We start from the raw sequence: 13,347 nt of genomic DNA, 5'->3' as shown, positions 1-13,347 counted from the left end.
TATACACTTATACCCCTTGAGTTAATTAATCCAAACCTGAGGGTTTAGAGTTGGATGGGGTTTTGAAATTAGGGTTTAAAATTTTATAAAAAATAAATACTAAAATAAAAAATAAAAATTTAAAAAACAGTTTCAAAAAGTATTTTTAAATTATAAAAAGAAAATTTGAAAAAAAAAAAAAATTATAAAAATTTCGAATCTGAAAACATGTAATCTGAAACTATAAAAAAAATTATTATTATTATTATTATTTTTTTTTTATTTATTTTTATTTATTTTTGTTTGTTTATTTAATTTTAAACCAAAAGTATTAGGGATATTTTACCCTTTAATGAATGTCATTTTTGTGACTTTCTCCTTCTAGTGTTATTTTTGAGACATAAACTTCAAAAGGTGCTATTATTGACAATTGCCCTTAAAGAAATTGAATTGTTTAAATTTTATACTAATTATTTTGATTTTTTTATTAAGCTAGGCCCTGTTCGTTTCGTGAACTGGACGCAGCATCCAGACGCAGACACGGATCGATGTTCGTTTGGCGCGAAATAGGAGGTTAAGTTGGACGCGGCATCCAGATTTATTTTGAAAACTCATCCGGATTTTTCGGGATTTCTGGATGAGATGTTTGAACGCTTCCAACTACAGCAAACTCATCCAAAAACGCTAAAAGTCGGTAATACCCTTATTTTATTTTAAAAATTACAAAAGTTTTGCCATTAATTTTTTTAACCTAGATCGCCGTATCTCTTCATCCTCCTCTCTTCAACCTCTGATCTCTGCAACCATGAACCTCTGATCTCTCTCAGCCCTCTCTCTCAGTCTCTCTCTCTCAGACAGTCTCTCTCTCTCGAACCCATCTCTCTCTCTCACGGAGTCTCTCTCTCGAACCCATCTCTCTCTCTCACGCAGTCTCTCCCTCTCTCAAGCTCTATTGGTAAGTCTCTCTCTCTCTCTCTCTCTCTCTCTCTCTCACGCAGTCTCTCCCTCTCTCTCTCTCACGCAGTCTCTCCCTCTCTCTCTCTCTCTCTCTCTCTCTCTCAAGCAATCTCTCTCTCTCTCTCTCACGCAGTCTCTCCCTCTCTCTCTCTCTCTCACGCAGTCTCTCTCTCTCTCTCTCTCACGCAGTCTCTCTCTCTCTCTCTCTCTCTCTCTCTCTCTCTCTCTCTCTCTCTCTCTCTCTCTCTCTCTCTCTCTCTCTCTCTCTCTCTCTCTCTCTCTCTCTCTCTATTGGTAACCTTTTGGAAATCTCATTTGTTTTGTTTTTTCTTAGCAGAAAGAATGGAGCTTTGATGGTATCTCTCACACAGTCTCTGTTCTAAAGCATCTCAGCTTCCTTCTGGTAAGCTTCATCTTCTTTGATAGAGAGTCTGTTCTAAAGTTTGAAATGTTATGTGAGATTTTTAATGTTATGGGAGATCTCTAATGTCTCTTGTGTGTTGGTTTGTTGAGAAATGTATTCTCACTGCTCTGTTTGTTTTATGTAATCCTATAGACCCATAAAAAAAAATTAAGCATGGTGTTTGTTTTGTTGTGCTTCATGCTTTTGTTTTTATTTTTGTTTCAGTGACTATCTGTTCAAGCTTCAATGGCATCTGTCCCTGGAAGTGATGTAAGTCATATTCAACACTCTATTTTGGTGTTTCTGTGTTGCATTTAGTCTTGACTTAGATGGTCTTTACGCACTGAATTTAGTTTAGTCTTGACTTAGACATGGTCTTAATGCATTGAATTTAGTTTAGTCTTGACTTAGATGGTCCTCTTGTGTTGTTCATAGACTCTATTCTGGAGTGATGAACAAACACGGTTTGTGCTTCAACTAAGAATTGAAGAAGAACTGAAAGGCAATGTGAAAAATAAGGTTCTCCATGAAACTGCGAGAAAGACAATTGCAGACAAGTTTTATGATACATATGGGGTGAGGCATCCATGGATAAAGTTTAGGAACAAGTTCAACTCTTGCAAGAAGCAATATGGAGCTATGAAGAGATTGACTCACAATAGAACTGGACTGGGATATCATCCAGATGGCTCAATAGACATGAGTGATGATTGGTGGGAGCAGCGTTGTAAGGTATATACCAAACCCATGATCTGTTAGATTTTTAAAATCAGTCTACTGATTGTAAGGTTAGAATCTGTTAGATTTTTAAAATCAGTCTACTGATTGTAAGGTTAGAATCTGTTAGATTTTTTTTTTATCAAAGTATCATGAGTGATGGTTGTTATTTGATTATAGGAATGGCCTGGAGCTAGGAAATACAAAGATAAACCAGTGGCAAATGCAGATCTAATGGAACAGATTTTCAGTGGGGTTCATGTAAGTGGAGCAGAAGGGTGGAGTGCTCAGCAAGGTGAAAATGAGTTAGACAATATGGAGGTAGAGAATGATGATGCTGCATCTGAAGCAAGGCAAACCGATCCTCCAGCAAGGCAAACCAATCCTGAACCTGATGCTCCCTCATCTTCTAATGGTCCACGAGTCTCCAATGCTCCACGAGCCTTGCCAAAGCCTTCTCGGAAAAGGCGTGCAGAACAAGCAGCAGATGTTATGAGAAGTAGTCTTCAATCACGTGATGAGATACTCTCTCACAAGAACCACCTAATAGAAAGCCATCCAGATTTGAGTTGCAGTCAGCTTAAGGCTATGAGGGTCTTGCATTCACTGTCTAGTATCAGAATGTGGTCTCCATTGTACAAAGCTGCTTATAAACATCTCAGGGAAGCTGCTACAAATCGACAGACGTTCCTAAGTTATGAAGATGACGAGAACAAGATTCTCTATTTGGAGGAAGAGACCGGTGAAAGCAGATATGCATGAGTTTTGTGTTCTCCTATCTAGTGTTGTCTAAGTATTGTGTTCTCTTATCTAGTGTTGTTTGAGTCTTGTGTTTCTTTCTATCTGTTTGAGTCTTGTGTTTCTTTCTATTTGTATGCATGACAATCTGTTTCTTTCTATATTTATGACATTTTCCTTCTATAAAAAAGTCATTGTTTAACATGTTTACTTGTTATATGACAGTTACCTTCATGCTTACTTGTTTCCTTCTATGAATGACATTGTTTACTTGTTATTTGACAGGTATGCAACGAGACAACAGCTCTAGATACATTTGCTTTGCTAACTGAGGATGATGATATGGATTTGTTAGAAGAGGAAGAGCTCATGTATCATATGCTAGAAGATGTTTATGGAGTTACAAATCTTCCTCCTCTTCCTCGACAAATGCTCAGAACAAACAGAGGTGGAGGTTGGCGCCGTGTTCAGCGCTTCATGTTTGAGAGTGACAAGCAATGTTTTGAAATCCTTAGGATGAATCAAGGTACTTTTAAGAATCTGTGCTTTAGGCTTCGACAATACTACAAACTTGAAGAATCACAAAACGTCTATCATGAAGAGAGTGTGGCAATGTTTGTTGAAATGGTTGCACAAGATTTAACAGTTCGAGCTTTAGCTGAGAGATATCAACGTTCAGTAGATACGGTGGATAGAAAACTAGATCAAGTTCTCTCTGTTTTGTTAAAGCTTGCTGCAGACATCATTAAGCCATCAAGAGGAGAGTTTACTACTCCAAGTCATGTTCTAGTAAACAATGACAGGTAGGTTCTTTGATATAACCATGCTGTTCTGTTAAAGCTTGCTGCAAAACATAATTAAATTGATCTCTCCACCTTGTTTACAGGTACATGCCGTTTTTTGAAGATTGCATTGGTGCTTTGGACGGAACTCACTTACCTGTTCGTCCTCCGTCTGATAATCCGGAACCGTACAGAGGCAGGAAAGGAGAACCGACAATCAATGTACTCGCAATATGCAATCTGAAAATGCGATTCATCTACGCATACGTGGGAGTTCCTGGTAGAGCTCATGACACGAAAGTTCTTACACATTGTGCGACACATGAACCCTTCTTCCCTCATCCACCAGATGGTAAGTACTATCTAGTTGATTCCGGTTATCCAACTAGAACCGGTTATCTAGGTCCGCATCGTAGAACTAGGTATCATCTTGACCAGTTTGCTAGGGGAGGACCACCAACAAACTCTAGAGAACTGTTTAACCGGAGGCATGCTAGTTTACGTTCTGTGATTGAAAGAACATTTGGTGTTTGGAAAGCGAAGTGGAGGATTTTAGATAGAAAACATCCGAAGTATGATGTTATAAAGTGGGTGAAGATTGTGACAGCAACTATGGCACTTCACAATTTTATTCGAGATTCATCTGATGAAGACCGTGATTTCACTTATTGGGAAACAGTAAATGAGTATGAACATCATGGTGACCAAGCAGTAGAAGAGCTTGAGCATACTCCATACCTTCCATCTGGTGATAGAGCAATGGAGATTCGACGTGATGCAATCACTGAAAACATGAATTTTGAGTTTAATGTTTATTATTGTTACTTTATAATGTTATAAAACATGAAAAATTGAATTTGATATTTATTTTTATTTATGTCTATTTTATTTATATTTAAACATAATTTTTTACAAGTTAAAACATGAAAATTGAATTTTAGATATAGTTTTATACATGTTTAGACCAAAAGAGAAGACAAGGAGTTTTTGGTCATTTAACATAAAACTCATCCAGATACAAAATACAGAAATATAAACGAACATAACTACAGCTAGATACAATTTCCAGACGCATGATCCAAAATTTCCAGAATCGCGAACGAACAACATCTGATTGCTGCATCCAGTTACTGTGCGTGGATGCTGCGTCTGGAATTCTCATCCAGTTTACGAAACGAACAGGGCCGTATTGATATATGGGTTGGACAATTGTCGATAATAGCACCTTCTGAAGTTTATGTCCCAAAAATAGCACTAGAAGGAAAAAGTCACAAAAATGACATTCATTAAAGGGTAAAATATCCTTAATATCCTTGGTTTAAAACTAAATAAACAAACAAAAATAAATAAAAATAAATAAAATAAAAATAAAAAAAATGAAAAAAAGAAATTTTTTTTAAGTTTCAGATTATATGTTTTCAGATTCGAAATTTTTATAATTTTTTTTTTAAAATTTTTTTTTATTTTTTTTCAAATTTTTTTTTTATAATTTAAAAATAATTTTTGAAACTGTTTTTAAAATTTTTATTTTTTATTTTAATATTTATTTTTTATAAAATTTTAAACCTTAATTCCAAAACCCCATCACTTAACTCTAAATCCTAAGGTTTGGATTAATTAACCCATGGGGTATAAGTGTATAACCTCTTTAATGGAACCTATTTTTGTGACTTTGAATCTTGAGTGCTATTTTGAGAACAAAAACTTAGTTTGGTGTTATCCTAGTTTTTTTCTCATATGGGTTTATCCATTTTTATTCTCTTCTTACGGACGAATTTTTGTAATAGATATTTTTATGTATTATATTTCAATAAAATTTAAAACACAATCCGCGCGCGCAGATCCAGATCTACTTGAAATTAAAATATATATAATGTATAGCTAGTGTGTTTGTTTGTCAACTCGCCCCGATCCGCCCGTGGGCCGAATCATTTTTTATTCAAAAATCTAACTCACATAATCCGTATACAAAAAATCTTATAGTTACATCCTCTCCGCCAAAATCCGGGGTATTATTAATTATATTAGAAACAATTTTTTAATTATATAATAAATATTATTTAGAAAGTAATTAAAATAATATATTTATAATTGAAATTATATAATTATATAATATTTTATATATTTTTACAAAAAGTATTTAAAAAAATACTTTGAAAACTTTACGGGTTAACAAATACTTTAAAATAACCCCAACTGCATCGTATTCAGACGAACCACCCACGCTCAAAAAGGACGCAACCCGCGGATAATAACTTCAATTCACAAAAATGTATAGCTGTATATTTCATACCCCACAAAGAATCATTTTGTTAATTAGCTTCCATTAGTGGTTGATTTGACCAAATTAACACTGATTCATTAACTAAAAAGTAACGCCAGAAGACTTAAAAAGATTACAAACATGCAATAGCCAATCCCGCACGACACTGATGTAAATAAGTCGTCGCCTCCCTCCCTTCCTCCCTCCTTCTAATACTTCTCGATCCAGATCCAATTCCTCTCTTCTCCGATCTGGTCAAACACAACACACAACACAATGTCATCCTCCTCCTACGCCACGAGCAGCCTCGTCGTCGGCTACGCGCTCTGCTCCAGCCTCCTCGCCGTCATCAACAAGTTTGCAATCACCTACTTCAACTACCCCGGCCTCCTCACCGCCCTCCAGTACCTAACCTCCACCGTCGGCGTCTACCTCCTCGGGAAGCTAGGCTTCCTCCACCACGACGCCTTCACGTGGGACACCGCCAAGAAGTTCCTCCCCGCCGCCGTCGTCTTCTACCTCGCCATCTTCACCAACACGAACCTCCTCCGCCACGCTAACGTCGACACCTTCATCGTGTTCAGGTCTCTCACCCCTCTCCTCGTCGCGATCGCGGATACGGTGTTTCGTTCCCAGCCGCGTCCTTCGAAGCTCACGTTCTTGTCTCTGCTAGTGATCCTCGCTGGCGCGGTTGGTTACGTGGCGAACGACTCTGCGTTCACTCTAACGGCCTATTCGTGGGCCTTGGCTTATCTCGTTACGATAACTACCGAGATGGTTTATATTAAGCATATGGTTTCGAGTCTTGAGCTCAACACGTGGGGGTTTGTTTTATATAATAATCTATTGTCGCTGATGATTGCGCCGATCTTTTGGTTCCTCACGGGGGAGTACACGGACGTTTTCACGGCGGTGAATGCTAACGGAGGAGGGAGCTTGTTTGATCCCGTTGCGTTTTGCGCTGTGGCGTTGTCGTGTGTGTTTGGGTTTCTTATTAGCTTCTTTGGGTTTGCTGCGAGGAAAGCAATATCCGCTACGGCTTTTACTGTGACGGGTGTTGTGAACAAGTTCTTGACTGTTGTGATTAATGTTTTGATTTGGGATAAGCATGCGAGTCCTGTTGGGTTGGTTTGTCTTTTTGTTACGATCTGTGGTGGTATTGGTTATCAGCAGTCCGTGACCGTGGCTAAGAAGCCGGCCAATGGTCCAGATCAAGTGTTGAACGAGAGTGAGAAGGTTGATGAAGAGTCGGTGGAGTTGATTCCTGGGAAAGTAGCCACTAATGTATGATGATGAGGTTTTAGCATTTGAGTATTTACATTTGAAGAGCTTTCTTCTAGCAACTTTGTTATGGTTTCTGGCTTTTATAGTATCATTTTTGTAAACTTGTTACTCTCATTCTCCTATCCATTAATACAAATATTCAAATATCAGTAAATTCGTCTCCACAGAAAACAAAGCTATACTTGAGACAGAACAGATCATACGTGAGAATGACTGCAGTCATTACGTTACACCTTGTACTACACATACGCATCCCAGTCTTGACTTGTTGAAACCAGCAAACCAATTTCATAAGAAAGCAGAAGTTAAACAGAAAGTTGTACCTATCTTCTCTCTATTTAATAAATAAAAATAGCTAAACACCAATATGATTACCACACCATAATTAGAAAAAAAAACAAGTCAAACAAATCTAACCAATTTTTATGGATCTCCATACAAGGCATGCATTATTAGTTTACATATTGTTTATCTATAAATTAATCTAAAAATCTATAAATTGATCTCCACCTTAAACATAATTTTCAAACATCAAACCAGTAAACGTAAAGATTCAAAAAACAAAAACGTGTTTGTATTGTAAGAATATTACAGAGAACAATATGTCATCATCACAGTTCACTATCTTTTGCATCATATTGATTGCTTTATTCCCTCTTCATGAACGTATGCGTTTATAATAGTTTTCTTTTGTTCATCAAATATCTTTTTCACCATTGTAATCACATTATAATATTTTTGATAATTTTTTTTTCCTCCAAATGATATTGTTGTTACTTTCTGTTTATATAGTTGTCGATGGTCAGGGTGTTGGAGCTAAACCAACTTGCAAGCAGACCCCATGCCACGAACTAAAACCAAACCACACTTGTTCTTGCTGTTCCTCCAAAGTTAAGGCTCAAAACATGTGCTACATGAGCCAAGAAGAATGTACGCGTAGGTGCGGCAAGCCATAAGTTATCTCGAGAATCTACATCAAAGATTTAAAAAACTTGAATAACCATTTTATTTAATACATCCTAATATCTATTTTCGCTTTGTATGAATAACACATGCTTATTTGCAGTCCAACAAATACAAACTAAGCATATTGTATTTGTGTTTAGACACTTTCATATTCTACTAGACTAAGACCCGCGCAATTGCGCGTGATGATCATATATAAAAATAATTTTCATATATTGTTATTTATTTGTGTTCATTTATGTATTATATATCTAATTAAATTAGAATAAACTCATAAATCAAAACAATACTTCTTGTTTATTTACGATACTGTTTTGGTAAATAAATCAAAACTATCATTTTATTTATTTAATAAGATATATAACTAAAGTTCAATGACATATCCATTTATTTATTCAATAAGATATATAACTAAAGTTCAATGACATGTACATAGATATATAGTATATTTTAATATAAATATTTACTATTGAGAATTCAACATTTTTTTTCAGGCTTTTTAACCAATTGATACGGGACACCTTGCGTTCTTGAACCGATAACCATCTTTCGGCTAACCTAGCCTCGACCGTCCCTCAGGACCAAAAATTGACTAAAAAAATGAAATTCAAAATTTCATGTAAAAGCTCAATTGTAGAATTCAGGCCTAATGATTTTTAATGTGCAATTTTTTCAATGCAAATTTCAAAAGTAAAATATTAAGGTTTCAATATTTTTTCAATACAAATTTAGAAATTAACATATTTATGTGTTTTAATATGTATATAGTTTAATTTTAAACTATATTAATATATAATATGAATGTCTATTAAATAGGACTTCATATTCGTACGATTTATGATCATTTGTATCTTGTTATTATAAAAAAAGAGTTAAACCATTGATCACAAATTTTTAGTGTGAAACATTTTAAGTAATTTATAGTCATTTTAAAGATTCAAAATATAAAATATAGAAAAAAATTATTTTTATTATATGGTAATGTGATTGCTTAATATCTTAATAATATAAAATTAAACAAAAAAGAAATAAAATGTAAAAACTGTTATCAAATATTTATTATTCATAATCATTAATTGTCATATATACATTAATCATATTAGGTAATTTCGTAATTTTTATTTAAGGAAAGTGCGAAAATATTCTTTTGTACACTATTCATTAATTTGATAGTTAGTTTAATAAAAAGTATAATATAAGATAAGATGAACCAACCTATTTTTCTAAGAATTCTGAATTTCATTCTCATGGTGACATATGACTACATAACAATGTTGTAAATTGTAATGTTTCTCAACTAATATATAAGGGATATGATGCACATTAGTAAGACATATTCTTTACCTTTTTTGTTTTGATTTGCTATTAATTTCGTAAATATGTCTTCTAGTTAACACCGTATCATTACCACTTGTGAGCAAGGAAAAAAAATCAAAAAGTAAATTAAGAATTTTTTATTATCAGTCTAAAAACAACAAAAAAAATCTTATATCAATCTCATTTATGTGCTTATATTTTCTATCCAGTCACGTTAATCTAACTTGAATCAAAATTTAAAAAAGCAAAATATAGATAAAATTGGGAAATCTTATACTCTTCTTACTTTTCTTAATAACTTTGATCTAACCTTTATAAATAATCTTTACTGATAATAAACGAATTCTTGACTGAGGTTGTGAACAAGTTCTTGACTGTTGTGATTAATGTTCTGATTTGGGATAAGCATGCGAGTCCGGTTGGGTTGGTTTGTCTCCTTGTTACAATCTGTGGTGGTTCTATGACCGTGGCTAAGAAACCCACCAGTGGTCAAACTCAAGTGTTGAACAACAGTGAGAAGGTTGATGAAGAGTCAGTGGAGTTGATTCCGGGGAAAGTAGCTACTAATGTACAGAACCGTGCCTGAACATTATTGGCCCAGAAGCCAAATTTTTTTCGTGGCCCATTTACTTTTAAAAATTGTATAAACAATAACATATGCAGTTGTGGAGGTTTGATCCCAGGTCCGTAACCTAAACAACAGCAGCAGTTACCAATGGAGCTATAAGAGATTTCTGTTACAATTGGCCCCTAAAATTATATATTCCTTGTCGGCCCTGAAACACATGCTTTATTGGCCTTTATTCAAACACGGCCCTGCTAATATATGATGAAGAGGTTTAGCATTTGAGTATTTTTTTCACATTTGAAGAGGTTTCTTCTAGTAACTTTGTATGGTTTCTGGCCTCTTATAGTATCATTTTTGTAAACCTGTTACCTTTCATTCAACAATCCATTAATACAAATATTCAAATATCACTAAGCTCAACTCCAAACGAAACAAAGCTACACTTAAGACGGAACAGATCATAAATGAGAATGACTGCAGTCATTACGCTACACCATGTATTACACATACGCATTCCAGTCTTGACTTGTTGAAACCAGCAAACCAATTTCATAAGAAAACAGAAGTTAAACAGAAAGTTGTACTTATTTTCTCTCTATTTAATAAATAAAAGTAGCTAAACACCAATATGATTACCACACCATAATTAGAAAAAAAAACAAGTCAAACAAATCTAACCAATTTTTATGGATCTCCATACAAGGCATGCATTATTAGTTTACATATTGTTTATCTATAAATTAATCTAAAAATCTATAAATTGATCTCCACCTTAAACATAATTTTCAACCCTCAAACCAGTAAACGTAAAGATTCAAAAGAAAAAAACGTGTTTGTATTGTAAGAATATTACAGAGAACAATATGTCATCATCACAGTTCACTATCTTTTGCATCATATTGATTGCTTTATTCCCTCTTCATGAACGTATGCGTTTATAATAGTTTTCTTTTGTTCATCAAATATCTTTTTCACCATTGTAATCACATTATGATATTTTTGATAATTATTTTCTCCTCCAAATGATATTGTTGTTACTTTCTGTTTATATAGTTGTCGATGGTCAGGGTGTTGGAGCTAAACCAACTTGCAAGCAGACCCCATGCCACGAACTAAAACCAAACCACACTTGTTCTTGCTGTTCCTCCAAAGTTAAGGCTCAAAACATGTGCTACATGAGCCAAGAAGAATGTACGCGTAGGTGCGGCAAGCCATAAGTTATCTCGAGAATCTACATCAAAGATTTAAAAAACTTGAATAACCATTTTATTTAATACATCCTAATATCTATTTTCGTTTTATATGAATAACACATGCTTATTTGCAGCCCAACAAATACAAACTATGCATATTGTATTTGTGTTTAGACACTTTTATATTCTACTAGATTAAGACCCGCGCAATTGCGCGGGATGATCATATATAAAAATAAATTTTATATATTATTATTTATTTGTATTCATTTATGTATTATATATCTAATTAAATTAGAATAAACTCATAAATCAAAACAATACATCTTATTTATTTACGATACTGTTTTGGTAAATAAATCAAAACTATCGTTTCATTTATTTAATAAGATATATAACTAAAGTTCAATGACATATCCTTTTATTTATTCAATAAGATATATAACTAAAGTTCAATGACATGTACATAGATATATAGTATATTTTAATATAAATATTTATTATTGAGAATTCAACATTTTTTTTCAGGTTTTTTAACCAATTGTTACGGAACACCTTGCGTTCTTGAACCGATAACCATCTTTCAGCTAACATAGTCCCCCAGGACAAAAAAATTGACTAAAAAAATGAAATTCAAAATTTCATGTAAAAGCTCCATTGTAGGATTCAGGCCTAATGATTTTTTAATATGCGATTTTTTCAATGCAAATTTTAAAATTAAAATATTAAGGTTTCAATATTTTTTCAATACAAATTTAGAAATTAACATATTTATGTATTTTTATATGTATATAGTTTAATTTTAAACTATATTAATATATAATATGAATGTCTATTAAATAGGACTTCATATTCATACGATTTATGATCATTTGTATCTTGTTATTATAAAAAAAAATTAAACCATTGATCACAATTTATTAGTGTGAAACATTTTAAGTAATTTATAGTCATTTTAAAGATTCAAAATATAAAATATAGAAAAACATTATTTTTATTATATGGTAATGTGATTGTTTAATATCTTTTAATAATATAAAATTAAATAAAAAGGAACTAAAATGCAAAAATTGTTATCAAATATTTATTACTCATAACCATTAATTGTCATTGATAGATTAATCATATTATGTAATTTTGTAACTTTAATTTAAGGAAAGTACGAAAATATTCTTTTGTATACTATTTATTAATTTGATAGTTAGTTTAATAAAAAATATAATATAAGTTAAGATTGACCAATTTAATTTTTTAAGAATTCTGAATTTCATTCTCATGATGACATGTGGCTACATAACAACGTTTTAATGTTTCTGAATTAATATATAATGGATATGATGCACATTAGTTAGGCATATTCTTTATCCTTTTTGTTTTGATTTGCTATTAGTTTCGTAAATATGTATTCTAGTTAACACCATATCATTACCACTTGTGAGAAAGGAAAAAAGATCAAAAAGTAAATCAAGATTTTTTTATTATCAGTCTAAAAACAACAACAAAAATCTTATATCAATCTCATTTATGTGCTTATATTTTCTATCGAGTCACGTAAAAATCTTAATCCAACTTGAATCAAAATTTCAAAAAGCAAAATATAGATAAAATTGGGAAATCTTATACTCTTCTTAATTTTCTTAATAACTTTGATCTAACCTTTATAAATAATCTTTACTGATAATAAACGAATTGATTTTTCGTTTATCTTAAATAGTTAAACTAGATTTTGATCCGCGCGGGCGCGCGGGTGTATTTTTTAAAAAAATATGATGCTATTTATTTTTTATGTCATTATTTAGGGTTTGGCAAAAAACTCGAATTCGAAGAACCGAACCGATCCCAATCCGAATAAGTATTATCAAATGCGAACCAAAATTAATTAAATATCCGAATTATTCAAAATTTTGGTATTTGAAGAACTGAAACCTAATCCGATCCGAACCGAAGTATTTTGGATATCCAAAATAGATTTATATATTTATATATATTATTTATTTTTAGATTTAATATATATATAAAAACATCCAGAATATATATATGATACTTTTAAATTCGTTTAATTATTTGAAAATATATACAAATAATCAAACGTAAATATCTAAAATAGTTAAAATATCTCAAAAATCCAAAAATACTTAAATAATTATTAATTTTCTATACAAATATTTAAACCAAACCAA

General features: G+C 32.7%; 3 protein-coding genes across 3 annotated transcripts; all 3 read left to right on the top strand.

Moving 5' to 3' along the window:
* Positions 1 to 766: 766 nt before the first annotated feature.
* On the top strand, positions 767 to 3,917 carry LOC117125752. Its single transcript, XM_033286091.1, has 6 exons — positions 767 to 934; positions 1,274 to 1,339; positions 1,565 to 1,609; positions 1,775 to 2,071; positions 2,237 to 2,963; positions 3,713 to 3,917. The coding sequence occupies exons 3-5, from the start codon at positions 1,586 to 1,588 to the stop codon at positions 2,816 to 2,818; spliced, it is 903 nt and encodes a 300-aa protein (XP_033141982.1). The 5' UTR covers positions 767 to 934; positions 1,274 to 1,339; positions 1,565 to 1,585; the 3' UTR covers positions 2,819 to 2,963; positions 3,713 to 3,917.
* Positions 3,009 to 4,445, top strand: LOC103856887. The gene is made up of 2 exons (XM_033286090.1): positions 3,009 to 3,597; positions 3,681 to 4,445. The coding sequence occupies exons 1-2, from the start codon at positions 3,137 to 3,139 to the stop codon at positions 4,414 to 4,416; spliced, it is 1,197 nt and encodes a 398-aa protein (XP_033141981.1). The 5' UTR covers positions 3,009 to 3,136; the 3' UTR covers positions 4,417 to 4,445.
* Positions 4,446 to 5,217: 772 nt separating this feature from the next.
* LOC103856408 (GDP-fucose transporter 1) lies at positions 5,218 to 7,279 on the top strand. The gene has a single exon (XM_009133512.3). The coding sequence runs from the start codon at positions 6,116 to 6,118 to the stop codon at positions 7,127 to 7,129; it is 1,014 nt and encodes a 337-aa protein (XP_009131760.1). The 5' UTR covers positions 5,218 to 6,115; the 3' UTR covers positions 7,130 to 7,279.
* Positions 7,280 to 13,347: the final 6,068 nt, after the last annotated feature.

The sequence above is a fragment of the Brassica rapa genome, chromosome A03 (genome assembly GCF_000309985.2).
Source record: "Brassica rapa cultivar Chiifu-401-42 chromosome A03, CAAS_Brap_v3.01, whole genome shotgun sequence".
Taxonomy (NCBI): Eukaryota; Viridiplantae; Streptophyta; class Magnoliopsida; order Brassicales; family Brassicaceae; genus Brassica; species Brassica rapa.
The sequence above is the reverse complement of the archived record's forward strand: the minus strand, read 5'-3'. Positions and strand labels throughout refer to the sequence as shown.